At 28.7% G+C, this 27,686-nt stretch overlaps 1 protein-coding gene across 1 annotated transcript in view; it reads right to left on the bottom strand.

Annotated features, from left to right (window-relative positions):
• LOC132937429 (uncharacterized) overlaps positions 1-6,109 on the bottom strand; it is a 216,974-nt gene extending 210,865 nt beyond the window's left edge. The window contains exon 1 of the mRNA XM_061004246.1: positions 5,448-6,109. Within this exon, the coding sequence (XP_060860229.1) occupies positions 5,448-5,637 (190 nt within the window). The 5' untranslated portion in view covers positions 5,638-6,109. The remainder of the gene's footprint in view (positions 1-5,447) is intronic.
• Between the last annotated feature and the right edge of the window lie 21,577 nt (positions 6,110-27,686).

Below are 27,686 nucleotides of genomic sequence, written 5' to 3'. Positions count from 1 at the left end.
ATTGTAAGTACATAGGTACCTGGTACATAATATATTGATATTCATGATGTTCGATGTGTGTGCATAAAATAGGTAAGTACCAATGTTCGCAACAACATTAGCTGGTTAAACACGAGTTACTAAATAAACTTAATCAGCGTGCACATACAATCTTAGTTTAAAATCACTGACGTCAATTTGTCCTTCTTGACCGAACGTTTTAACAATAGGGCAATAAATTGCAATAAGACCAATTGTCGTGAAATTGCACAACAATACGCTAAATCAACAACGCATTTAAAATACTGAGTTGTTTTTATTTTTACATTATTTTAATTGATTATGCATGAAATGCTACTTTGATAATATTTCATTAAAAAAAAATAAGGTTTAAAAATACCCCTAAATCCATCTACTAATTAATTATACTACTTACCCACATAATATTATTTATTAGTCAATACTCATTTCATATTAGATAATATTATAATTACGATACCTATAGATTAATTTTTATTTTATTTTTTTGATAACATCTTAATTTATTCACGTATTATTGTAATGAAACGATTATATTGTTATCATATCAATATAAAATTGCACACATGATTGTGCGTTTAAAATATAAAATACACGTCAGGCAATAATAATATAACGAAATATTATCAATATAAGTATTTAATATGTAAATATGTTGCAGGTATTCATTATAATACGAATAACGTACTCACAAAAGAAAAGATATCAAAGTTATATTGTATAAATAATATGAGTAATGATCTATGATAAATATAAATTGTATGAATTAATAATTTTGAAAAACGTACAAATGATATTAAAGTATAAATTTAGATAATAAATAAACCAGTACAGTAGTATAGGTATACACTGCTATTTTTAATTAGTTTAGTAAAATTGATCAACAACTTAATTTTCTCGAGTCAATTAAAAATTAATAAGCTCATTGAAAATGTATGTATATATGTAAGAATATTTAAGATTAAAATAGAAAGTTCAAGAAACTGACAAAAGGTTTTATTAAACTTAAAAAGAGTTAAATATTTTATTTTGATGCTTCAGTGAGCAATATTTACAATATTATAGTAATTTCGTTACCCCAAAAGAACGGAAATGAATTGTTAATCAAATATTGCATCAGTATGTTCGCTACGAGAAAAGTTTTGAATAAAGTCAATCATTGAAAAATACAGGTTCTTATTCTATTAATAATTTTAAACCTCAATGAAGAATCATTAATTGAATTCAGCTTTAAACCTTACACAATAGGTATAACGGGCGCATCCTTGGGGAAAGGGGGGATGAAGGTGACGTTCTATTTTTGCTAATAAATAATTGTTAAAAACGGTATTCAAGACTAACATTTTTCACCCCTTCCCCCTCAAAAAAAAACATTGACCTGAAGATGCCCCTGAGGTAATATATATATATATATTTTATACATTTTATAATGGGTATGTTTTTATAAAATAGTGTTATAGGTATTAGAATATTTAATGTAATAATTACATGTTGAAATCTCAATTAGTACTAATAATATAATGATCTTGGGCTTTTCATACTTTATCTTATGCCACATAATATAATACGAGGTGTGATTAGTTTAAAACGATTGAGCTATTATATTATTAGTTTATAATTGTATGTATAAAATACATATATTACTTATCAACATATGTGAAATGTATGACCGTAACGTGTTCAAATCTAAAATAAAATTGCTTTCCTGTTTAAATAAATCAAAATCTCAACTCGTTTAAATCACATTCGTTATAGCATATATGAAATATTTATGGTTTTAACATTTGCAATATATTAATGAATAATTTAATCTAGGATGCTGCAGTATTTCTGCACTCAAAACAGATCCGCAATGTAAGTGCTGTAACCGTGTAGTAGGTACCTTACTTGGTGCGTGTATCATGTTACTCGTGGGAGTGGACGATTTTAATCAGAACGTTTTATTTTCTCAACTCAAGAAGTTACAATTTATCGAGCTGACTTTAATCATATTATACAAAAATTGTGTAATTTATTTTATAACCAAACTTTTTTCTAGATCGTGATACTCATACAATATCGAGTTATGATTATTTAGAAATGTATATACAAACGTGAGACGTTAAAGATATTATTATAAACATGTCTTAAGATTGTTTTAAATTGCAATTTCAGACTTGACTAGGATATTATTGCATTTAATTAAACATAAAAAAAGTTTTAACTTATATATTATTATATTGTATCTATAATATACATCGTATAATCAAAAAAGTTCAAACAAAAAATAAGACTTACAAGAAGAGTTTATTTATTGTCGAAATATTTTATAAAATACAAAAATGTTTTGAATTTAAATGTAGTAGTACATTAGTACCTAATGCACAATAAGGTTTTGTCTAAAAAAATATATATATATTCAATCAAGTATTCAGAATATATTATGAATCTTATAACTTATACATTTACCAGTAGGTACCTACTAAATAATAATATGTGTAGTTTTGATCTGTTTATAGGTCAAATAGTAATACTTATAAAAGTTATTAGGAATTACAGTTTCTATTTGGATGACCTTTTTAAAAATATTATTTTTATATTATTCAATGACACCTACGACCCATACATGACATATATATATATGTCATACATATATAATTATTTTAATGTTCATTTATACTTTGAATTATAATATAAAGCAAAAAAATTATCCGATAACATACATACCTAATAATATGTAATTATTACTATCACGGTTACTTGTATATTATTTTAAAATGTACATATTTTGTTTGTTTAAACATTAAATTAATTCACTACCTAGTATTTATATACGTAATTTTTTTTTTTAAATCGTTATTTTTGCTTGTTAATACTTATTTTAAACAAATTTAATTTCTTAAGTGATGGGTTGGTTATTTTATACAGTATACAAGTACCGATGCAATATTGTGCTTGTACTTTCCAAATATCTTATTAATTATTAAAACAATGTTGCTAAATATTAATGAAAAAATAAAAATACCAATTAATCTAATTTATATACAACACTATATCTACCTATTAAAGAAATTCGAATTAATTAGTACCTATTTTATGGACGTGAATATTTACACGATTATTTATACATTTTTTCTAATAATACATATATTATTATAAGATATTGTGTTATAGGTAGTAAAAATCGTAATCATCATTAATTTGTAATTAAGTCGTAACACTAATGATTAGTGAACATAATACGGGAACGTTGCCAAAATTTAATTTCATGGAGTCCATTCAAAAACTATTGATTAAACTTTTCAATGCCAAACATTTAGCATAGGTACCTATTATAATAATATATAATAATATTTAAATGTGATAATACTAACGTTAATAATAATATATTATATTAAATTTGAAAGTATAACGAAGACAAATTTAAAATTCCGTAGTTATCATAAATATTGCAATAATAAAGTTGCTGAAGCGGTTGGTTTTTGTTTTGTGATATTGAATAAAATACAAATAAAATAGAGGTTGGTAAGGTAAACAAATAATTATTACTGTGGGATAATAAATAATAATATATAAACAATCATAATATTGTTTTAAAAGAAACTGCCAAACTGAGCTACTGATGTTTTCTTCAATTTCGGCAAAGTTCCTTTTGTACTACTATATATAGGTATATATGTAACCGTTATACACGGTGAAAAACGGGGTACTCAGTGGGTTCGCTAGGTCAATAAATATTAATCTAAGTTGAATATTTTTACTTTATACATTATTACCGCCTCTTAACATTATATTATATCATTATAGTCGAAAATAATGGTCCGGATGCATGGGTTTAAAACGTATAACATATATATAGATATAATTATTTATTTCCGTGTATAGAGCATAATATGGTATATATTTTTTCAAGTTTATTATTGTGTCAGCCGAAATGAAATGTCGAGGAAAAACGATTTGAGGTGGTATTTAGGCCGCAGCTAAAAAAAATGTTTGGACGTCATAATAATGGCTATATAATATAATATGCCCTCTAAGATATTGATTCTTATATTATGTGTGCTACGACGGCGGCGTCGGCGGCGGTGTGGCGTCGGTGACGACGGTTAAATGGTAAGTTGCATGTGGTGCCCAACTAAAACCGTTATATATATATACATAGCATTTGTTTTTAATTTAATTTTTACTACCATTATGCACCAAAAGCCGAAAGGCAGCGGAAAAACCACGTGCGGCGGTCGAAGGTCCGCGCAATAAAAACGAAATGTTTTTTTAAAGAATCCACTTGGTATATAGAAACCGGAGCTCGGCAGATGAGCTGCTAACACCCTCGTTTATAGATAACTGATGGCACAATGATATTCTAATTATATAGCTCAAGTTTTTTATTCCGAATCGAATAATATTCCGAAACAACAGGACATTATAGTCGCAGTGGCCGTGTAGACTATAGGGTACCGCGTTCTGTTCGATACAAATACCTCGCGATGAAGACAAAGATTATAATAAGTAGGAGTAGCAGTAGTAGTATTATGTACGCATATACTTACTCCGTTACTCGTCGGGTCAAGATCCGTGTGAAGGGGGGTTTTATGGTGGAAGGGTGTGCACAATACGTTTCTATGGTGCGTTATAATAGAGGATGAAAAAATTAAACAAAACGAAACAATAGTACCTAACCAGTAACCACAATATAATACAGTTATTATAGGTACCTTTATAATATTATATTCGTATATTATGATTTATGATGGTAACTATTATAGTTGTATACACGATAAAGGTATACGATCGCTGGACGGTAAAATGACGTATTTGTACGATTGTGCATAAGAATCGTATGTGCAGATACAATATCACACAACTATAATACCTATACGTTATACAACAATATAATAACGCGGGTATGAAGAGTCTATATTAATGATAATGTGTCGTGTGCAATAACTATTATTCATACACATAAGACTCGTATTAATACCATAACTCATAACATGCGCACACAATTTAGAATAGGCATGTCAGGTAGTTGTGGTTTTAGAAGGTATCCTAATTAGTTACACCATAGTATGTTTTTTGATATCATGTAATGTAAAAACTATGATAATCATAATAATATGATTGTAATATTATATTCTAAAGTTTTATCGAAAATACGATAATTACTATTGACTCTGCGCCTGATAAAAGTATATGATAACGTTTTTTTACCAATTCAGGCGTATATTATATTACTCATCTCCTGTACCCAAGTTCCACAAGAAATAGGAGTCTCCCCGAGCTTAGGTCTAACTTACGAGGCGATTTCGTCAACAATTATTCCCATAAACCTAATACCATATAGGAATCGTGTTATGATATCGGTCGTTTATAGCGACGAGAGAGAGAGAGAGACCAAAATGTATGCTAAAAATACCAAAAATAGTTTTTCAAAAAAAAAAACCCCGTACCCCGGTGTCCGTCGATTGAGGTGGCTGTGGGCGGCGCGACCTCGTGGCCGGCGGCCGCCGCGTTGTCAGGCGTCGCGGACATGGACGCCGGTGGTGGGTTGACGGGATCGCAGCACTCGCGTTCGGGGTACTCACTGGCCACCGCCGCGCCGGCAGCCGCGGCCAACAGCAGCCACGCGGCCGCGAACATGACGGCTGCTGCAGTGCGGCTATCGGATGTTCACCACTTGCCCGGCACCGGACGACCACGCGTTTCCATAAAACGTCGTCGTCTCCGCTCTGCGGTTCTTGAGCGGTCGTCGATCACATGTTCTTCTCATTCACCGCCATCGTCGTCGTCACCACCGCCGAAGAAACTGTCACAATATTACCCTACCGACCGGCGGTGCTGTGATCAACGGTTCCGCGGCAATTAAACGATTCAAAATAATATTATGTGTCTCGGATGAAAATTATTCTTAGAACAACTGAACCGGTGCAAAATATTTTAATACAAATGACACGGAAATAACACGATTCGACTTTGACGGTTATAATATTATTTTACTACCACGATAATGATGATGATGATGATGATTAAGATGACGACGACGACGACGACGACTACTACGATCCCGTGCCCCGCTGGCGGCGACGACACGCTGGCCGGGTGGTTTTCGATTTGTTGTTCGCGCGCGGCGCCCGAAGTACGACTGACAAAAGTCCCGCGGTGCTTTTGACGGTGTGTGGAAATGCGTGTACGCGCACACGCGGTCGCGCACACGCAAACTTTTCGTGAGCGCCCTTCGTTGGTGGCAAAGGCGGCGGGCCGGCGGGCGGGTGATCCATTTAACACGCTACACCCGTTTTCTCCGTCGATTTTTAAGATTTCGAACGTATTCTCTCCCTCCCGTCGGCGCCACACCGCCCGCCCCTACGTTTACGTTCATTTACTTATTATCGTCCGTCGTCGTACCTCGCTCGCGTTTTCGCAACTGAACAACTACAATGAAAACAATTAAATAATAAATAACAATGAAATAAACCGACTACTGCAAGTGTGATATTATAATGTACTCGGGTTTCGTGCCATTTTTGGTTCGAAAAGTTCCGAACTCAATTTTTGTTAGGTATAGATATATTCGTTACGCGTGCATCATATCGTCATTACTATAGATATAGAAAACATGTTATTAATATTACTATTGTGTGCGAAAAAACAAATATAATATGCTTACTATTATAATTTAACATTTTTTTTCGCCGATATTCGAATTAATACCTAATATATTTGTATTTTTAACGACAACAATGTAAATTAATTTGCTTCAAAATAGATTTATCAAGTATTTCATGTTAGGAAAATGTACACATAGTAATCGTTATAATCATTCATTAAGTATAATATTTGATACTAATTCAACTATAAAAAAAAATGTTCTATTTAATATAATAACAGTTTTATTCTTTGGTTCTCGATGAATATAGTCTTTAAAAAAAACACGATTTAGTAATTCACAAATATGATTCTTAGAAGTATCGTGTTACACGATTTATGTATCTTGTATTTATTATATTATAACTAAAATAAAAGTACTGTTATATACATAATATATCAAAATATTCTTTTTCGGTAGACATCTTACCCATTTCTATAGTTCTTGATTGTAAATCACAATTATGGAATACGGTAGTTTGTTACTACAACGCGGAATTGTGTTCTTCCAAGAAACGAAAATAGAAAATATTTATAACAATAAATTGGTATTAAACCATTATAATAACAGCACAACAGACTTCATCCGGAAAATGAACAGAAAATAGGAATTACTTCTTGTGGGTAATTCATAGTTTCGTAGGTACTTCTATCATTTTTTGATTGCATTGTATAAATGGTTTTTATATTCTTCTATTTTGAACACAACTTGATATTTCTTCATCAAACAATTCGTAAGCTGATGGTATTTACGTTATGTTTTTGTATTATCTGCGACAGGTATAGTCAGCTTCCATTTTATAATTTTCTTCAAATAACTCTATGAGATTAAAAACTTAAAATAATATATATATAAGTACCGATATTTATTACAACGAATGATTTACTTTATGAATCTAACTAATCCGACGACTATCGTGGATAATAATATTATATTCACTATATTATATCGTTTATTTGGTTTACTTAAATGCCATCGCCGTTATTATAATTTTCCCAGCGCACAATCATTGTATTTGTCAATGTATAATATAAAACTTTCCCGCAGTTATCTGCATTGATTGTTTAGTGGTATAATATGTTCGACCTATCCCAATATTATATTAAGCGGCGACCAGCAGCAGCACGCGAGGACGCAAAACTATACGGGACCGTCTGGGTTGCGGTAGACACTATAAGTATATACTCTATATGTATATTATAGGTATATATATATCATTATTATATCGCCGTCGGAGATCGCGTGACCTTCCCCTTGACCGCCATCCCCCCCCCCCCCCCGGCAGACATTATAATCCCTTCGACTCTTAAACAGATTAGTGCGTATCAATTAGCATTAAGACTTAAGAGAGAGAGACAGAGACAGAAGAGTGTGTTGGAGCGAGACCCACGATGAAACGCAATGAATACTAATCGCTAACACCGTGACCGGGGAAAATTATATTATGCGTTTATTTTTCTTTTCTCTCTTTTCCGCGGCCCGACGATTATGTACACAAAATCTACCCTCACCTTATATGTATATATATACATAAATTATACAATATCATTATTATATTATTGTAATACTCGCTGTCGGGCCGGAACAAACGAAATGTTTTTTTCGGATTTATTATTATTATGAGCGGGCAGTTCAACCGTCGTCTGCATATTATATTATAATGTATCCAAGTTTTTGCGTACGCTACATTATATTCTGTACATTTTTTTATGACCGTATAATATTATATACAGGGTGAACCATTTACACTAAAATAATTCATTTTTACGCTAAAACTTTAGGGGTATAAAAATATCCTTTTAATAAGCAATCCTTACAAATCAGAGTACCAACTAGATTCAATTGGCTACAAGAAACCACTCTCAATAAGTTTGAAAATTGTAAAAATGTCACTGCTCTTAAATGTGATGATAGAGATATTAAATAGGTATTCATTATTTTGGTTCCAACCGTTTTGGTCAGAATCTAAAAAATATTCAACTCATGTTTAAAAAAAAAATTATATTCTTATGCTATAATATAATACTTATATTGTTAACAGTTAACCTAACCGATTTTAATTTGACCAGTTAACAGCCTCCTAAATCCTAACTGTGCTAAATTTAACAACATGAAATTGGTTCTACTTAACATACTTGTAAATTTGCCATGTTGATATTGACTTTGTAAGACGGAAACAATAATCGTATGTTATGTGGGTGTTACGCCCTCTTCTTAACTAAATTAGTGTTATTTACATTTGTTAATTTTATACCTTTTCGCTTGTATATTAAAAACGCACATTTCAAAAAAAAAACCTAAAAATATTTTACACAATTAGTTAATTTGAATTCTCTAATAATTGTTAACACGATTAATATACCTTTTCACTACTCACACAAACCCTTTAATATATTGTGTGTCATTTACCGTCTGACCCGAGACACCTGAGTTGACACTCAGTAATCAATCCCACCTTCACTCAATATTTATTCAAGCGCCATTAAATATGTAATGTACACAATAACGTTTTTAAGAATAAATATTTTAACGAAAAAAATATTTCAGTTTAATAGTAGCACATTGTATATTATAATATATATAAGGAGGATCTGGGGAAACGTGACAATTTAAAACAAAAATTAAGATATTAAAAATAATATCAGTTCAATATTTAACGTTGCGGTGCTGAATAATACACTCAGTCAGTCGATTTTTGAAATTTTACATCGCCTTACCCAGTGTATCAAGTGGAATGTTATATTGATTTCTTCACCGATCTGTCTTTTTAAATCAGAAATGGTTATATTGCAAAAACTGTAGGCAATAAAAAATTGGTTGGGGAAACGGGGTGGCCAATTAATGTCAGAACTCTTGGATATAACGCGGTTACTGAACGAACATCTTGATTGCTGCCATCGACACTCAGGGAGAGTGTGGGATTGCTCTTCCTGCCGAAACCATATCTTTGCAACGTCCACGATCAGGTACCACATCTATCTTCAAAAAAAAAAAATACAGACACACATTCAGTGACTTTATGAAAATGCAACTGACGATGTTAAAGCTGTTTAATATTTTGCTGAGCCAAAAAACAAAATGTTTGTATATTAACATACCCGTCGAGAACCTCCAACCCCCTAACCAGATTTTTGTTATCTTATATTCGTATCTGTTGATATTCTATTCGTATGTATATTGTATTATGATGTTTTTATTATTATCGAAACATTACATTGGTTTTAGTTTTGTTTTAATTGTCTAACAACGTATTTACGTTAGGTAATCTTACCTAACCCAAAGTGAGCGATGATTTGGATCAGATATCATGCTGGCTGGTTAAATTTTCTCAGTCATCGGAGGAGGTTTTGTTTAAAATGTAACGTAAAACCGTAATAACCAGATAAAAATTTAAATAGTATTACCATAGTTAGCGTTATTAAGCGAGAGAAAGAAAATGGCGGATAAGCAGTGACATTAACACAAAATGAAAATATCTTCGAAAATATTATGTCATCTAATATTGCTATAACGAGAAAATATGTCTCCAAACGAGATTATTTGTCAAGATGTCGCTAAGTGTAATTATATGAAAACTGATTGGAGATGAGGAGATTATAATATTATATGTATAAAATGACATAAAATATCAATCATCATCTGTCGACTGTCACGTGGTCTGAAAGTCATTATGTATTAGCGTGACGGCACCAGGTTGTCAAGTTCAACGTTCGCTGTCTATAAAATAGGTACCTATTGGAGACAACTCGTGAGTTTTACGCACACGTCTATCGGTTAGATACACATTATAAAGCATAAATCTGGTTTAACCGTTAAAATATGTTGTATTAAAAAATATATTAAATAATATGTATGACATATTTTATGGTGATGCATTAAACATTAATCAATACATCATAGTCAGATAAAAGTCAAGACGTGTTTCACGTGAGGATTTTATCATGGGAAAAATGAAGTGAACATAATTTTATCGAATTGTTTATATTGAATATAATAGAAATTAAAACGTTTTAGTTTATAAAAGTATGAATTATAATAAATTGACTATATTTTACAAAACATTTCAAACAAGATATATTTAACTGCGTCTATAATAAGTGACTTAAATCTACACTATATAACGAGTTGCGACGGTAACACAAATAATTGTCATAGGTGAAGTGATTTTGCTTGCATTTGAAAAAAAAAATCGTTTTATGTTATTTACAATTACAATGATACACAATTTGCGTTTATCGTTATTTAGAATTGAAACGTTATTCAACTTTTGCGTTTATTGTTATTCAAAATTAAAACATTATCCAAGTTTTGCGTTTATAGTTATTTAAAATATTGTTAATACCTATTAAATTTAAAAATAATAACTAATGCGGGTAGGTAATGTCCCGAATACGGAATATAACACAATCAATTCTTAGATTGTTTGCATGAAATAAATGTTTCTACGAAACCAATAGACCTTTTAAATAAATGTATTTAAAAATATTTTGTTTTGTGTTATTTTTTGTTCAATGATTTTCTATAAATTACGTTTTGCAATATGTTTTGTTTAATGATTTATAATATATTTTGTTAATCATTATGTTTTGTTTTACGGTATTATTTTTATTATCGCTTTCCATTATAATTACGTTCACAAATTGTAATCGTTTTTTGTCAAATATAACGTTATAATCATAACGTTATTATAATGTTTGCAAGCCCTGGTTTTAGTAAGTACAATAATTATTTATTACACAGTTACCTATATAAATTTATAATATGATATAGTTATTAAAATATAAACATAGACATTATATATAAACAATACCACTTACTTATACACTAACTTAATATCAGTTTTTATTACAAACACTCATTAAGTATTTATAATGTAGTGATATGTGTTGTTTTATAAATATTATGGTATACTTAAAAAACTTAAAACTTATCATATCATGGTACCAGTGTCTAGATTTGACATAAACCTAATTTTTAATTGAATACAAATATTATAATATAGTATGATAATAATGATAAACATTATCATCGATTATAAATACTAGTGCCTACGTAGATCATAATAGATATATTATACTAGAACTGCTAGGACCTATGTTAAAAGTAATTTATATTTTTGAAATACTTTATCCCTGTTAGATTTATAAATATTGAATTTAATAAAATATTAGTTTATTTCTATAATTCAAATTTCAATAAGATTCAAAACTGCAAGCGTGTGGTTTGGTATACCTACCTACTAAATACTTATACATGTATAACATTAACATTATATGCCATTTCAAGTTGTATAATTGTTATAAATATATTTTTTTTAATAAAATCTATAATTTAATTTTTCATTTATGCCATAATATTTAAGCAATAGTTGAAACCTAGACTAACACTAACTTGTCAGTTACTTACTAAAAACTCTAGAATGATTGAAAATAACCTATCCTGGACAAAAAATTCTATTAATTTGATAGTTCTTACGTCAAAGTGTGATTAGTTACCTAACTATACCAGAAATATCAATATAATCTGGTATCATAATTCTGTTAAAATATGTTTAATAGTTTTTTATCTTCTTTGAACGCATCCCATCCAACAAAAAGGAAAAAAACCTTAAACGGTTACAGACAGAAATATTTCACGGGAAATATACTATAGGCGTTAAATACGAGAACCAATACCACGCAGAACGAATCACAAAAATATGTGAAGACTATGATATGTATAGAAATAAAGTAGTTTTTTTATAATAGCTAATGATTTCCAACTTCAAATTTAATAATTTACATTTTATATTGCAACTTATTTAATCATTAATATTATATTATACAAATATGTATTTTAAATAATTGTATACTTAAAAAAACTGCATTACGAACTGTATTATAATATTTGCGAATAATAGGTATGTAATTTGTGTCGGAAATAAGTTTTAATACCTAATATAGTGACCTAACATTACCTAACAACCTGATTCCTATATATTTTATGAGGTATTAATGATATTATAATTTATATTGTGTAATTTGTATATGTTATAGTATAATTTACCAACCTAATATAACCTAACTGCCTAAAAACTGTATAAATTATAAACACTGTTATGTGTAATGTGCATATGAAATATAGTATAATATAAAATCGATGAAGATTATAAAATAGTTTTTGCGGTGATCACGTGTGATCAATATTGTTCGCGACCTTAATCCATAATATTATATACCTGTATAATATAATAATAATTGTTTTAATTGTTTTAATTGTACATATTATGTCTTTTTCCGTGCAGTAAAAAAATATCAATAAAAATAGTAATAAAACAAATTTTAAAAAAAAGTTAAGTAATGTTGGGTACCAATGGCCTATATAACAAAAATAATTATTCTAATAACATTTTTAAAAATAATGTTACATTTAAAGTTATAATTTAAACATATTATTAACTATTAACGGTACTTTACTATAGAACTATTAAGATAGTCATAAAAATATAAATAGTATAACCTACTACGATAAACCATTTTTAGTAACAATCTTCCTATATTTTTATTAAGTTTTTTTTTTAGTTAAAAATTAAAATTGAATTATATTTAATAAATATTAGAACCAATAATAAAGACATTTTCATTTTTCAAAATTGCGTATTAAAAACCCTTACTTAAAATAATGTTAGAAAAATTAAAAAATTATTTTTAAAACTATTAAATTTTAAAATAAATAGGTAAATTAAATAAAATTGTGGTATAAAACGGATACGTATGTCATATTTTTCTATAAAATATTCTCTTCTCATGATTTTTTTTAATAAGTGTTTAGCTCGTAAATCGTAATATTATCACATTACAGTCGCAGTAATAGCATCAACGTAGTATATGATTTAAAGAATTTCCTAAAATATAATTTTGGAATCATGCAACAACCAACAAAAAGACATGGTAAGTACCAACACATTAGCACAATATATAAGATACTTTAAATTGGTTTCATCAAGCTCTTAACACATACCTACCATTAGTATGTACTGAACCATTCAAACAAACCTTAATATCTTTGTTTATTTTTCTTAATACATTATATCACATTGTCCACTATAGTGTATGATATAACAATACTGTACGAGTATAACGACCATCATCGTCGTTTTCTAGGGACAAACGGTGGTGAACGGTCGTTTTTATTCTCGAACAATTTCGTAATTTACGGCCATTGTGATGCATTATGTGTTATATTATATAATAATATATGATCACACAATTCGAATTTAAACCAAGCTTTGCTAGACCCTGGCTAATGAGCGGTGTGACCACATGGGCTTTTGGGCAATGTATCATTTCCGTCGACACGAAGTCCACGGTCACCGGCGCGGGTTTAATTAGTTTTAAAAGTAAATTGTTGTACTCGAGCTCGAAGAATAACTAGAAACGAACTAGAAACCCAAATTCCGTTGCCGTATTATGACGTTCGTTCGTTATGCTCGTACGTATATTTTATACATATAATACGATATGCTGGAAAAGCACAATTATTTTGTAATCGAGTTAATTTGTGCAAATATTTTAAAAGTTAAATTACCTATCCATATAAATGTATATTTCGCTTGTTTAAAATGTAAATACCTAGGTAAGTTTTAAACTTATACAAATAGCTGGCATGTACTGTGACAACCTGTATAATAATAACTATAATTTTGGTAATATTCTAATATATTACATGGGTCTTGTACATAAGTGTTGTGTATGTATATACATATAATATACGTATACTATAATGTGGAAGTAAACAGTAATTCGTCTTATTAGACCGTAAGGCAGTACTTATTTCGCCCAAACTCGACCTTTTCCGTTTGGCCCAGATACCGTCCAGACACGTATCGCTAAAGACATTTTCGTCATTTTAAAAATGAGTTGGCAGTGTTTATTAAACGATATTAGTAACTAATTGAAAATTATTTCAAATGTGTATCGCAAGTCATTATTATGTATAATACATTTTATATAGCTTCAAAACATTATACCTACTTGTCTGTAAAAAAAAATTTATATTAAATTATACATAAATATAGGTATTAAAGGTACTTATAGTTACAAATTATTATTCTTTACTAAGAATTATTTAAAAATCATCACGAGATAAAAATTATTATTTTTATTATATTTATTATATTTCAACATATGATTCTTATAAGCTCATATATAGGTACCAAAGAAGGTAACTTAGATAGTAATATCACTAGATGTATATAAAACTGCACGTTCTTCATCATAATCATATCTTACTTACATTTTTTTTTTCGGATGGTGGGAAATTCCAACGCTTTTATTTTATTTTACGTTTCAGTCTGTATAGTGTATGTCAATGCGTATAATATTTATACAACTATTATTTTGACGTAGAATAAAAATAAAAATCATACCTACTCAATTAATACGAAACATGTGAAATTCACATATAGATATTGATTGTTAGTTTTATGGTCGCTTAACTGACCAACCATAATGAAGAATTAAAAACACTGTAATCTGAAATATAGTTGTCTACTAAATAATCACAAAATTTAACTAATCTTTCGTCAGTTGGATATTCAGCCATTAAATCTTAATTTTTCAGTGAAAAAATCAGGATACTGGAGAGCTGATTCTAAAAATAATAAGCTAAAATGTTAATGTATGTTGAATCTATTCAATAACACTTTAATTATTTCTGTATTCAGTTGCTTCACCGAATTTGGTAACGTTCCTATACCAAGTCTGTGCCAGATGAAAACAACGAATTATTTGCGATAAAGGCCAAACTTCATTGACTGTTAAGTCAATAGTTATACATTTTGGTGTAAAAACTAAGCTTATTTCTTTGCATTTATTTATCATTGCATTTAACACATACATTATTTGTTTTATAAAATAAATATTAAAATACTTATATTAAGGTACCTATTTAATGACCATGTTTATAAATATTTTGTGTAAACTACCTCGCATAATTAGTTGGAACGTGCATATTAATTTATTCTACGACAACAAACAAATGTTATATTTAGTTCTAAATGAATACAATTATTTATATTTTTAATTTCATAATTTACCAATTCAAATGATTAGTTTTTTGTAGTCGATGACGTGGTTTCTGTTGTGTTTAGAAATATGTGATCTTCACTGATGATAGTCTGGATAAGAGGAAAAACTTTGCATCTACTATTCATTAAATTGATTTTTTATTTACATTGAAATAATTTTAAGTTAAACCATCAGTTAATGATTGTTTGTGATTTTTTTTTTTTAACCCGAAGGTTGGTTTACAATTCCAATTCTCCATTCTAACCGATTACTCGCCTTTTCTTTAAGTTCCTTTAAGGTTTTGACTTTTGCATCCCATTTAATTTGTCCTATATAAGAGTTTCGGGGACGTCCTGCAGTTTTCTTTCTTTCTATCATGCCCTCTAGTATTATATTATGCAATTCTTCTGGGTGTCTCAGGGCATGTCCAACCATTTTCCAGTGTCTTGCTTTAATCATATCTATGTTTGTGATATCTCTATAAATATTTTTTTTGTCTTTATTCATATGTAAAGATTTTCAGAAACTTTTTGTTTATGCATGTACCTATCACTTACAATAATTCGACAACTTATTTCTATATCACTACACAAACTATGATCATGTCAAAGCTGGTCAAAGTTAAAAATGTTCTCTTCGTACACCGTTTAACAATATTAAACGCGTATAACATGTAACTGAACACGTATGAATTTCACACATGACTAACGAATTTTATTTCTGCTTACCTACGTCAATTGCACCATCAATTGAAATCATATTTATATTGAATAAAAACTACCGTGTCATTATCCCTTTTATTTGTTATAAACATAGCAATCATTGAATATTGATTATTTATATTTCAATATTTTCAATGTTAATCTATATAATAGGTAATAATTTTCGACTCAAAACTCAACTTCCAGTTACTACATACTTATATAGGTACGTGTTACACTTTGTTGTTAAAGTAAAGACGTATGGTAACCCCTTCGTAATGGTCAGCAAGGATCGTGTCATTAATTTAATAGCGAGATACTTTTATGTGACCAGGTTGATGCCCAGTATCTAATAAAATTGATTGTGTTTCGTCTCCTCGTGATGTTCACCTCGGTATAACAAATTAAACTAGAACATTATATTTTAAAAACCATTTCCAACTTAATTTTAAAATGTCTTTGGGTGAAACAGGTCGTGCTCACGTCGTGTTGCTATGTGTACATCATTCAAACGCGATGAAATCATCTTGAATCCGCCGTTAGTGAGAAAAAAACACGTACATGAGCGTATCTCATAGATAAAATAATAATTGCTGCACAGATGAAAAGGACTCGCATAAGTCATAGGACATAGACAACATAACATAACGCCCACTGTGTATATTATTATACTTATGGCATATGACATGGTGTACTTAGTGAGTCACAAGAGTAGGTATAGTACGTTTAAGTATCCAGTCCTTACTCAAAGGGGGTTTCTTTTTAAGTTTGCAAAATGAAAAGCTGTGAAGGTTAACAATATTTCTTATTTTAATAATCACCAATAATATACGAACAAAAACATATACGTTACAAGTTATTACTCAAATAACCAAACCATATTTTATATACGTATAACTTTAAGTAATCCTACTTATACCATAGTAAAATATACTATGCTATGGGGTCATACAAAATTAATAAGTGGGAATTAATATTGTGTATGATTTATTTTAATCGCTACAGTATTGTCCTCCATTCTAAATTTAAAGAACAAAAAAAAAATTCGATTCATTAGTTTATCATCTTGCTGGCAAAAAAAAAATTGGTATGTAACCAATATTTGTATCTATATTATTAATAATATTGTATTTTTAATGCTACGTATGCGGTATTATAACTCAAGCCTGGACAAGTTAATAATAATTTTTAACTGAGTTAAGTTAAGTTGATGGAAAACATTTAAAAAAGTTTAAAGTTAACAGTTAACCTAATATTTTTTTAACTCAGTTACGTTAAAAGTTGTATGAATATTTTTAATTAACTAATTAACATAAGTTAAGTTAAGTTATTATTATTTGTTTTAAATATTTATATAGATACCCAGTTAATGGTTTAAAATAATAAAAATCATAATTATTATTGAACACAGGAAATAGCCAATAGCTTTTCCATACATATAATTAAATTATTAGTTACTAAATTAATAGAATTATGTAGTAGGGACCAAAAGCATACGAAATTGAAAATGCCGAAATAAATACAATCTTTTGGTTGGTTTATAAATAAATTAATAACTTATTTATGGCGAAAATATTTTATAATCTTGAGAATGTTCTTGAGAATTGTACATTTGTGATTTGTATATCAGTTTAATAAGATAATATCATACATAGGTATACTTATTAGTTACTAGTTTTTATTAATTATTATTATTCCAATATTCCCGTATGCCGCAGTATGGTATGGTGTATCTTTAAACTTTATATATACGATACACCTATATATTATAATATAATATATACCTAAATGGCTATTGCTATAATATGTATTTACTATTTAATTAAGTTATTTTTCTTGAAGAATTCTGGTTAATGGAACAAGAAATTAATTTAACAATATTTCTAATTTCCTATTCTAATAAATGAATATGTAATATGCAACATCAAAAATATTTTTTATTTTTATTATATTTATTATTTAATTAATTATTTATAAATTAACTTAACTTGAATTTGATTAAAAGTAACTCATTATTTATTAAGTTTATATCAATTAAAATAAGTTAAGTTAAAAATTAAGTTAATGGAAATTAAATTTTAAAAAGTTAAGTTTAAAAGTTAAAACTAACTTAACTTTTAACTTAATTTTAATTTTAGATTCTGAGCGAAGCAATGAATGTATTGATTTTACGATGATGTGTGTTTTTTTTTTATTTTTTTTTTTATTTTTGTGTCTGTCATCACCTTTTAGGACAGTAAAAGTGCTTGGATTTTCTTCAATAGTAACTTTTCTGATAGGAAAGTGAATCTAGTTGGTACTTTGGGGGGTCAAAAGTAAAAATTTCCCAGTAGTTCTCACAAGCGACGTGAAAAACAAAAGAAAAATTAAGGAAAAACGGGAATTTTTACGCAAAATCTGTTTTTGAGAAAATCGATTTTGGTTTTTGGTGTAACTCTAAAACAAATGACCGTAGGGACATGAAATTTTGACTGAATGTTTATATTAGCATTTTCTATATACCATAAAATTTTGAAAATATTTTGACTCTTTTTGAGCTGTTTACGGCCATTGTCAGTTTTCAATTTTTTTAGTTTTTTTTTCTATAAATATCAATAAATTTTTATTTGTTGGGTAAAAAAGCGTGAAAATTTAATATAAGGCTCCTGATATATCGTTCTAATAGCAGTTGAAAAATATTAAAAATACATATGCACAATTTTTTTTTATAAGCATTTAAAGTTCAAATTTTGACAACATTTATCAAATTTATAATTTATTAATTATTTTGTGGTTAAAAATTTATAAATTTTTAAATTTTTAACTTTTATGGCTAAGGATTAAAAATTTAAAACAAGGCTCCACGTAAATAGGTTATATATAAATTACTTTATTCACAATAATATCATCAAATATACTTGGTAAAATCATAGGTTTACTGACCGGTTTCGCTCAGAATCGTTTTTCTTATACAATGATATTATATCATTGAATTCAAATTTAACACCATCCATTACAGTGACCCACTTGTAACCTACTGTACAGCAGAGTGACATTCACTTATCCACCTTTTTTTAACTTGTTTATGCCCAGGCTTGGGTATAAGCATATGCTTAAAAAATTTAATGTATGCAATTTCTGTAACAAAAAATTGAAAAAAACAACTCAACTGAAAAATTATATTTTGATAAGAACATCCCCGTCATTTTGTATTACGCTCCGCAACTTATGCCTGTTATATGCAACCAGATATAATAATTAGGTAAATAATAATTCGGGTTGTAGGATTTATAATTGGAAAGTATGTAGGATCTCAAATGAAAATGATCATATAAAAATTGTGATCATCTGGATTTTCTTATACAGCATATTATAACAATTAACAATTATGGTTAATATCATATAAATTGTATTGGGTAATATTTTTAGTTTTGTCACTGTTTTCATTGTTAAGATTTTAAGCAAAATTTAGTATTTGAATTGAAAAAATAGCACACAGTTATGGTAAACAATGAATAAGTGATAAAAATATAAGTACAAATATCCATATAACTGAAATATAATAAATCGAATTTTCCATAACAAAATTTTTATTAGGGAAAATACATAATAAATTTATAACATAGTAGGTCAATGCAGATAGCTAACAACAAGATATAAAATACTTATTAATTTCTAAATCAATATTTTAAATGGATGTTAGATATTAATATACCCGAATAAAGAAGTATTTTTAAAAATGTACCATGTAAGTCTAAATAATCTTAGTTATTTTAATAAGTACCTACCTACCTACTGCATATGTGGAAAAAAATTTAAATTGTTCAATATTGTTATTGTACCTACTCAACGCGTGCTCCACGCTACTCCAACTTCCTTAAATGTATATTATTATAATTTATTTAAATAATTATGTTTTTTATAAGTATATAAATATTTTTATAATCTACTGAAAATTCATTCAGTAAAAATCACAAAAATTATACATCATCGCCTTAGGTGATACATTTTGAAAAATATAATGGCTGCACTATAGGTGATTTAACACCAACCTCTTCATCGTTGAAAAAAAGGCTAAACTATTATATTTCCAAATCGAAAAATTACCATTTATAATAATTGAGGATTTTCAAAACGTAAAAAGTCCATTATGTAATTTTTTCATAAATCATGATTATCCATTTTAAATTACAAAAACAATTATATTAACATTCTAAACTTATAGAAAAATATACAAAAGTACACTCATTTAATTTATTAAGTATATAATTTATTTCATTTTAACTAATAAATACCAAACGTCAATATTTTAAAGAAAAACAAATATTTAATATTACAAAAAGTAACTTTACACTTATATATAAAAAAAAAAGACAAAAGACAATGATATACAAACAATATAATTAATGTATGATATTATACAAGTAACATTGTGTGGCGTACTTTCAACTAACACAATTTATTTAAACATTAAAACTAAAATCATGACTATATACATGTTTAAATATCAAAGCTTTCTATGTAAATGGAGGTTATATCCATAATATGTATAGTGAATAGGTATAAGGAAAAAGGAACTGACACGAAAGTTTACGTTGGAGAACAGGTCATGTGGTCTAAGGTGTCATTGATAAAATAAATAATATATGTGAGTATAATTATTTATAAAAAAAAATAATAAATACTTAAATGATTCAGGTACCTAAATTTTAAAACTAATTATAAATATTACAAATTTAATATACGTTACTAAATATATTATTATTACAAAATGATCATCAATGTCATTCTCTGTTTTTTGTACGAATTTACAGAATCGCTTAATGCTAAACGCTAAATTATGGGGGGTTTAGTCATCTACATATTTTTTTGTATTCAATAGTTTTTAAATATATTGGATATTTTAAAAAACATATTTGTAATACTATAATCAAAAAGTATTTTAAACGTATTTAAAAAGCAAGGAACTTAGTATTTGTTTGGTGTAGTTGTTTAATGACATAATTTATGATTGATATTCTGATTAATATACAATCACTCTGATTTGAATACGGCCAGGACAAGACGATCGCGAACAAATAATAGACCTGCAATCCCGTTTTCTTGGCCCGAGGGACTTGCAATTATTGAAAACTTTTTAATGAAATCACATCGGTATATCGGGATCACACTGACGTTCTTTAATCGGAAATACCGGAAAGGTACCTAACCTAACCTAACCTACCTGCGGCAGTTGGACACAATGGTTTCATTTAATTTCCTCAATGTCATACACCGCTCTCGTTATGGCCACCAAGACTCAGTGTAATCATTGCGAAATCATCGACTTGCGGAAACAATATTTGAATTCTAAGAAATATATTATGCTAGAGCGTATTGTATAGACGTATATTGCATAGGTTTATGACTGATTCTTACCGCATTTAATAAAAAACTAGAAACAGATACCTAACCCAGATATACTGCTCAACTATTTTCATTATTTTTACGAATTTTATTTAAGTCATGTAAGTTATTAAATGCTGTCAAAAATCTAAACGATTTATTTACAAATGTGTGTGTATATTTTTTTCTGTCATCAACATTTGGAGTAGTAAAAATGCTCCGATATTTTACATCAACATCTTTTCTGATAGAAAAATAAATCTAGTAGGTGCATTCAAGAGGTCGACGTTGAAAAAAATCTATTTTATATTTTGGTGTATTGATTGTATTATTTTAGCTATGAGATATTATTTTCTATCTTTATTAATTATTAAATTTGATTATTTATTCAGTTTTTCATGTGCAATGATTTATAATTGAATTCAAATATAACACATCCATTACAATGACATATTAGACACTAATGTACGCGCTTGTCCACCTTTTCAATTTAATTATCTTACTATTAAAATAATACGAATTCGTTAATATTTTACAGATTTTGGCAACTATAAATTTAGGTTTTCCTATTCCGAAGGTTTGGTCTGGATCTGGATACGGGATTTGATGAAGTTCAACTGAGAAAAAGAAAGTTTTTACAAATATTACCAATGTATAATCCAAAGGACTAATTAATTATAGAATAATCTGTGTTTAAATAGGTAATGTAATATAAAATATTAAAATAGTTCCAAATTATATTTGAATAAATCCTTAGGATAGATAATTGCAACGTGACTAATAACTGCTGGGATGTGAGGTGACGCAATAAACAATTACATACGAGTGCACAAACTCGCCGATGTTTTACAAAACCACACAAATAGTTTATTTGTACATAATTTGTTCGTAGTACATAAACTTACAAGCGTACCGATACTCATTAATACAGTTTATTAATATAGTAGAAGGAATGACACCAACAATTAAAAATATCCTTTATAAAGATTAAAATAGAAATCTACACAACAGTTATTAGTAAAAAAATCAAAAGACACATTTTCCTCGCCGGTATGCACTTTGATCAAACGAGTAGGCAATTGCGTTCATACTTATACATTGAATTATTCGAACATCCAGGTATGATCACAGGATATTATCCATTAATCCATCTTGTACTGTCAATCAAATTCACTTGTTATTTTACTTCCCCATCTAACCAGGTTACTACCATAGTACGATTCATATTACTTTTAAGCCTAAAACATAATAGCCATTAGCCATGAGTATAATACAATATTTAAGTTATAAGTATCGTATTTATTAATTATTATAAGACGTATATAGTTATTACATAGTATTATTATTCCGATTATAAGGAATTACCTATTTAGACTGATTAGCATAATAATATAATAATTTAGAACTTATATTAATTTACAGCTTAATCATAGCATTGGGTGGTAGGTATTAGTGTTTAATATTTAAGTTACATTCAATTTACAATCAGCATGTCTAAAATTATCTACGGTAGCTACGAATATAGGAATTTTTAAAATTTATATTAATTTACGATTTAATCACAGAATTAGTATTTAATCACTTAAATTACATTCGGTTGGTAATCGGTGTCTGAGAATGACTTACGGTAGCCATGAATCTAGGTGAATGTAGAATCTAAGATAATTTATAGTTAAATTCTTAAGCACTATAAGTAACCAAGCTTTCGCACATCCATGAATATATCAGCTTCATAACTCAATAAATAATTGTTATTGTTAAATCCGTTTATGGATTATAAATACCTACTACGAGCAAGGTGAGTAAATTAAAATATATTCACCTAACGTTTATATTATACACATTAGACACAAAATATAATAATGTAGGTAGTCTAATGTATATACCTACACATACGTTTAGACCAATAAAATAAAACCACTGAACAACCTTAAATGACACCAGGACGTGTAAACACATATGCACACAATCATAGGACATCATATCATGTTACGTATACATATTATACTAATTTACTACATCGTTTAACACATGTAGAATGTAGGGTCGTCGTGACATCTTCTTTTTAGAAGGACCCCACTTGGACGGATCATCGACCTTCCTGTACACACTGTGCTTCACGTATTTTTCTCCTATATCCCTTACAAATCATATCCGTGCCTAGTACTACTTACCCTATACCCATTTTACCCTATTTCTCTCCATATTTTTACCCTATGACAATAGCATTAGGCGGACCAAATTTGGGACGGGTCGATAAAGTGATAACAAGCCACCCGTAAAATGTAAATAATATTTAAATACAATAATAGCGAGTCTCCGTGGGTTTTGTCATATGTTTATGTATACGTTATATTTACAGGGATTTGCAAAAAACATCACTTTGTAAGAAAAATACAAAATATCTTGTCAAAGTTCCTGCAAAATACCGAATAGATTTTAATATTAAATTCGATTGAAATTTTTTGGGTTTGAAAAAAAATATAATACATTTATATAAGTTGTAATAAATAGGTACATTACACAATATTATATTTTGCATGTCAATTAGTAAATAGTAATATCAATCGCGTATTTCTAAAACATTAGGTCCCTTTTAAAAATATAATATTTTCAAATACTATATCACACGTTCTACCTCGATTTGAGTAAACAGTTATTCCTGTGAATGAAACTTCTTTACTGGTGATTGGTGACATACCTAAATACGGCATGGGTACCTAAATTTGTATTATGTTTTATAAATAACAACTGATGAATTTTAGGGTAGTTGTACTTAATAAGTTCTAATTAATTTTGTGATTGTGCATTTTTTTTTCTTAGGAGCTGGTTTATTTTATGGTAATTATAGCCCTTCGTATACTTATATTTTTATAGTTCTAAGTCTTCTCTAAGTTCTCTCGTCTTATGGATACGTATCTTAAAATTTACCAATATACTCCAAACAGGGCGTATACATATTGGTTTTGTATATTATAATTTGTTATAATATTAGTTGTATTTTATCCTAACCAGGGATCGAAACCGGTTTAACCGGTTTTCTGGAAAAACAGTTAAGACCGCGGTTATCTCATATTCGAACACCGTAACCGGAACCGAAACCAAGAGCAATAAAACACCAGTTGAAAACCCGTAACTGAAACCTAAAATCTAAAAAATAAAAAACGTTAACAAAACCCAAACCAAAACTATAGAATTGAAAAACCGTTCTTAAAACCGATTAAATTTAAAACTATTAACGGATTCTTCGAATTTTATAAAGTTAATTACCTAAATTATTTATAATTATAGTTAAACCATTATTTTTATGCCAAGAATATATTTTGTTTGATTCCTGATGCTACTACTGAGTATTACGAAATATTAATAGGTAATACGAATATTATTCTATTTATATTTTATAATATTATTACTAGGTGTACTTATTAAAATACAAATATCACTATAGTTATTTTATTTACCCCTATGCACGTCAGTATTGTTATAATTTGAAGTATTTGTGTATATTATTATTGTTTATTAATGTTATTACAATTGTTTCGTATTCGACTGAACGCGTCCATCCCGCCAAACCTAACCTAACCTACCTATGTCATTTTAAATAATTGATGAAAATAATAATTTCCAAAACAGATTCATTTACTTCAGATAAAGTTATGAAGATGTAAGAACTTTTCAAAAGAATGTAGAAGTCTATCTTGAAGTTTTCGATGGTTTCGTTATCATTTCGCTAACAAAATTCTAACGTGAATATTTTATGTCCGTTATCGATTATTTTTTATTTTATATTTATTTTGTATCCGTTTACTTTTTTCAAATAAGTATTTCATACATTAAATTGAAATACAGCGTATCTACACTGTTGTAAAAAATACTTTTAAAAAGTAAATCAAAGACTTTGCAGATAAAGTATTTAACATACCGCCCAATTACAATTTATAGTAAAGTACTATAGAGAATTAGGTACTCAAAAACTTTTTAGAAGTGTTTGAAATAATCTTTAAATAAAAAAAATGCTATCTAGTGACTAGTACTGAAATAATTTATTTTAATTAAAAGTTTGTTTATTGCATTTTTAAAATATAACAAAACTAATTCCATATATTATAATATATTAATATACCTATAGTAGTTAGTGTTCCTACTATAATATTATTAATCTATAAAATACTATTAGCTGATATTAACTTATAGTATGTCAATACTGATGTAGAGTGTAGACAGATTGAATTGACTCGTTGTATTGAAACCTTTAAAATATTAATTAACAATTATTTTTAAAATGTAATTTTTGTAAACTAGATAATAATATAAATACGCAGTGATGTAAAGTCTATACGAATAATATTTTTGGAATTACAACAAAATAACATTGTGCGTTTCGAAAAAGATAAAATAGATATTATCCAGTCTCACGATTTACATTTTAGTCAGTTTTGCAGGTTTCCAATAAAATATTTAAAACAGAATAGTGTATCATGCAGTGGCGCTTCTGTTCGACAGTGACGTTTTCAAGACCATTCCGCACCCTAACACGCTACAGCGCGTAAATGATCAGAATAAAAACAAACGGAAAGGGAATAAAAATACGTCGTGTGACACTGCGCGTGTTTATCAAAAAAAAATAACAGAATGCTTGCACGTATATATATATATTATACATATTATACCTACGCAGACACATGCGAGCAATTGAGTGTGTGCGCCTCGGGAGAGAGGGTAAGAGGGTGGGTTCTCTGTGTTCAAAATATATGTAAGTTTATATGACCGATAAGTTTTCCATGTGGAGGGTGCGTAAGTGCTGGTGGCCGTAGGGAGGAAGGTCTCGGGGTTTCTAGCACACCTCGCACGCACACGTTGCTTACGGCGTGCTTGTGAGCTATGGTGAGGGGGTGAGTTGGGGAAAGTAGGTAGGTGGTATATATCCTTGAACGCGCGATTCTCGTGTTAGATAATAATAATAATAATAATAATAATAATAACTTTAATAATCTTTGACCAACGGCGACGGCGGTGGTAGGAGACGCTAGAATGCGCGCCAAACTGCCACGACGGTGTGCGTGAGAACTATATAAATAATATCATTATATATGCCACGGGCGAGAGCGTGCGTTTATGTGTGCCTATATATTTATACATATATTACATACAATACATAGGTACGTTTTTCGTGGTATGCGGTACCTATGGTATATGAGCTTTGGTGGCGGTTTGCAAATCACAATCACAATCATCGTCGTCGTCGCCATTGTCGGTTGCAGCCGATCGTTATTCGAGTAAGTTGCGCGTCACGCCTACGACAGCAACGGCTATTTGAGCGTAGAATTATTATTAATATTATAGGTAGGTATGAGGATAATTACTAATGTTATTTGTTATTGTTGTTGTTGTTTGTTGTTGTCGTGGCTTGTACGCGTACCGGTGGCCTGCCTTTTTGATATCGGATAGGTCACAGAAACCTACCTCTCATAAGTGAATTTCCTCGAATCCAATCGTTATTTTCCTATATACCTACAGGGCCATGCATTCAAAGGATGGTGTAAGTTTCTTATTATTTATAGCAACGAAACTGTATAAGCGTGGTGATTGTCTAATTGTTTAAAAATTAAAACAATGAAATGTATATTATAATAATTATCTGAACAAAAAAAATAATGTTAAAAAGTTAGAAAAAAATATTAGGTATACAATTTTTAAGTTAATGCAAAATTCTATTAAGACAAAAATAATATAACTGATCATGTAGAAATCATTTACTTAGCAATACCTAATAATTGAAATTAATTAAATAACATTTATGACGAATAAAATGGCACACGCCTATTTTAGGCTATAGCTGTCCTAAATATGGTCAATATTATTCGTGTGACGTAAGTGATATCGTAGCAGGTACTCCTATTATGTAAAAATTAAAAAATCAACAAAATAATA

Source organism: Metopolophium dirhodum, chromosome 1 (assembly GCF_019925205.1).
Source record: "Metopolophium dirhodum isolate CAU chromosome 1, ASM1992520v1, whole genome shotgun sequence".
Lineage (NCBI taxonomy): Eukaryota > Metazoa > Arthropoda > Insecta > Hemiptera > Aphididae > Metopolophium > Metopolophium dirhodum.
Note: the sequence above shows the minus strand (reverse complement) of the source record. Positions and strands in the feature narration are given on the sequence as shown.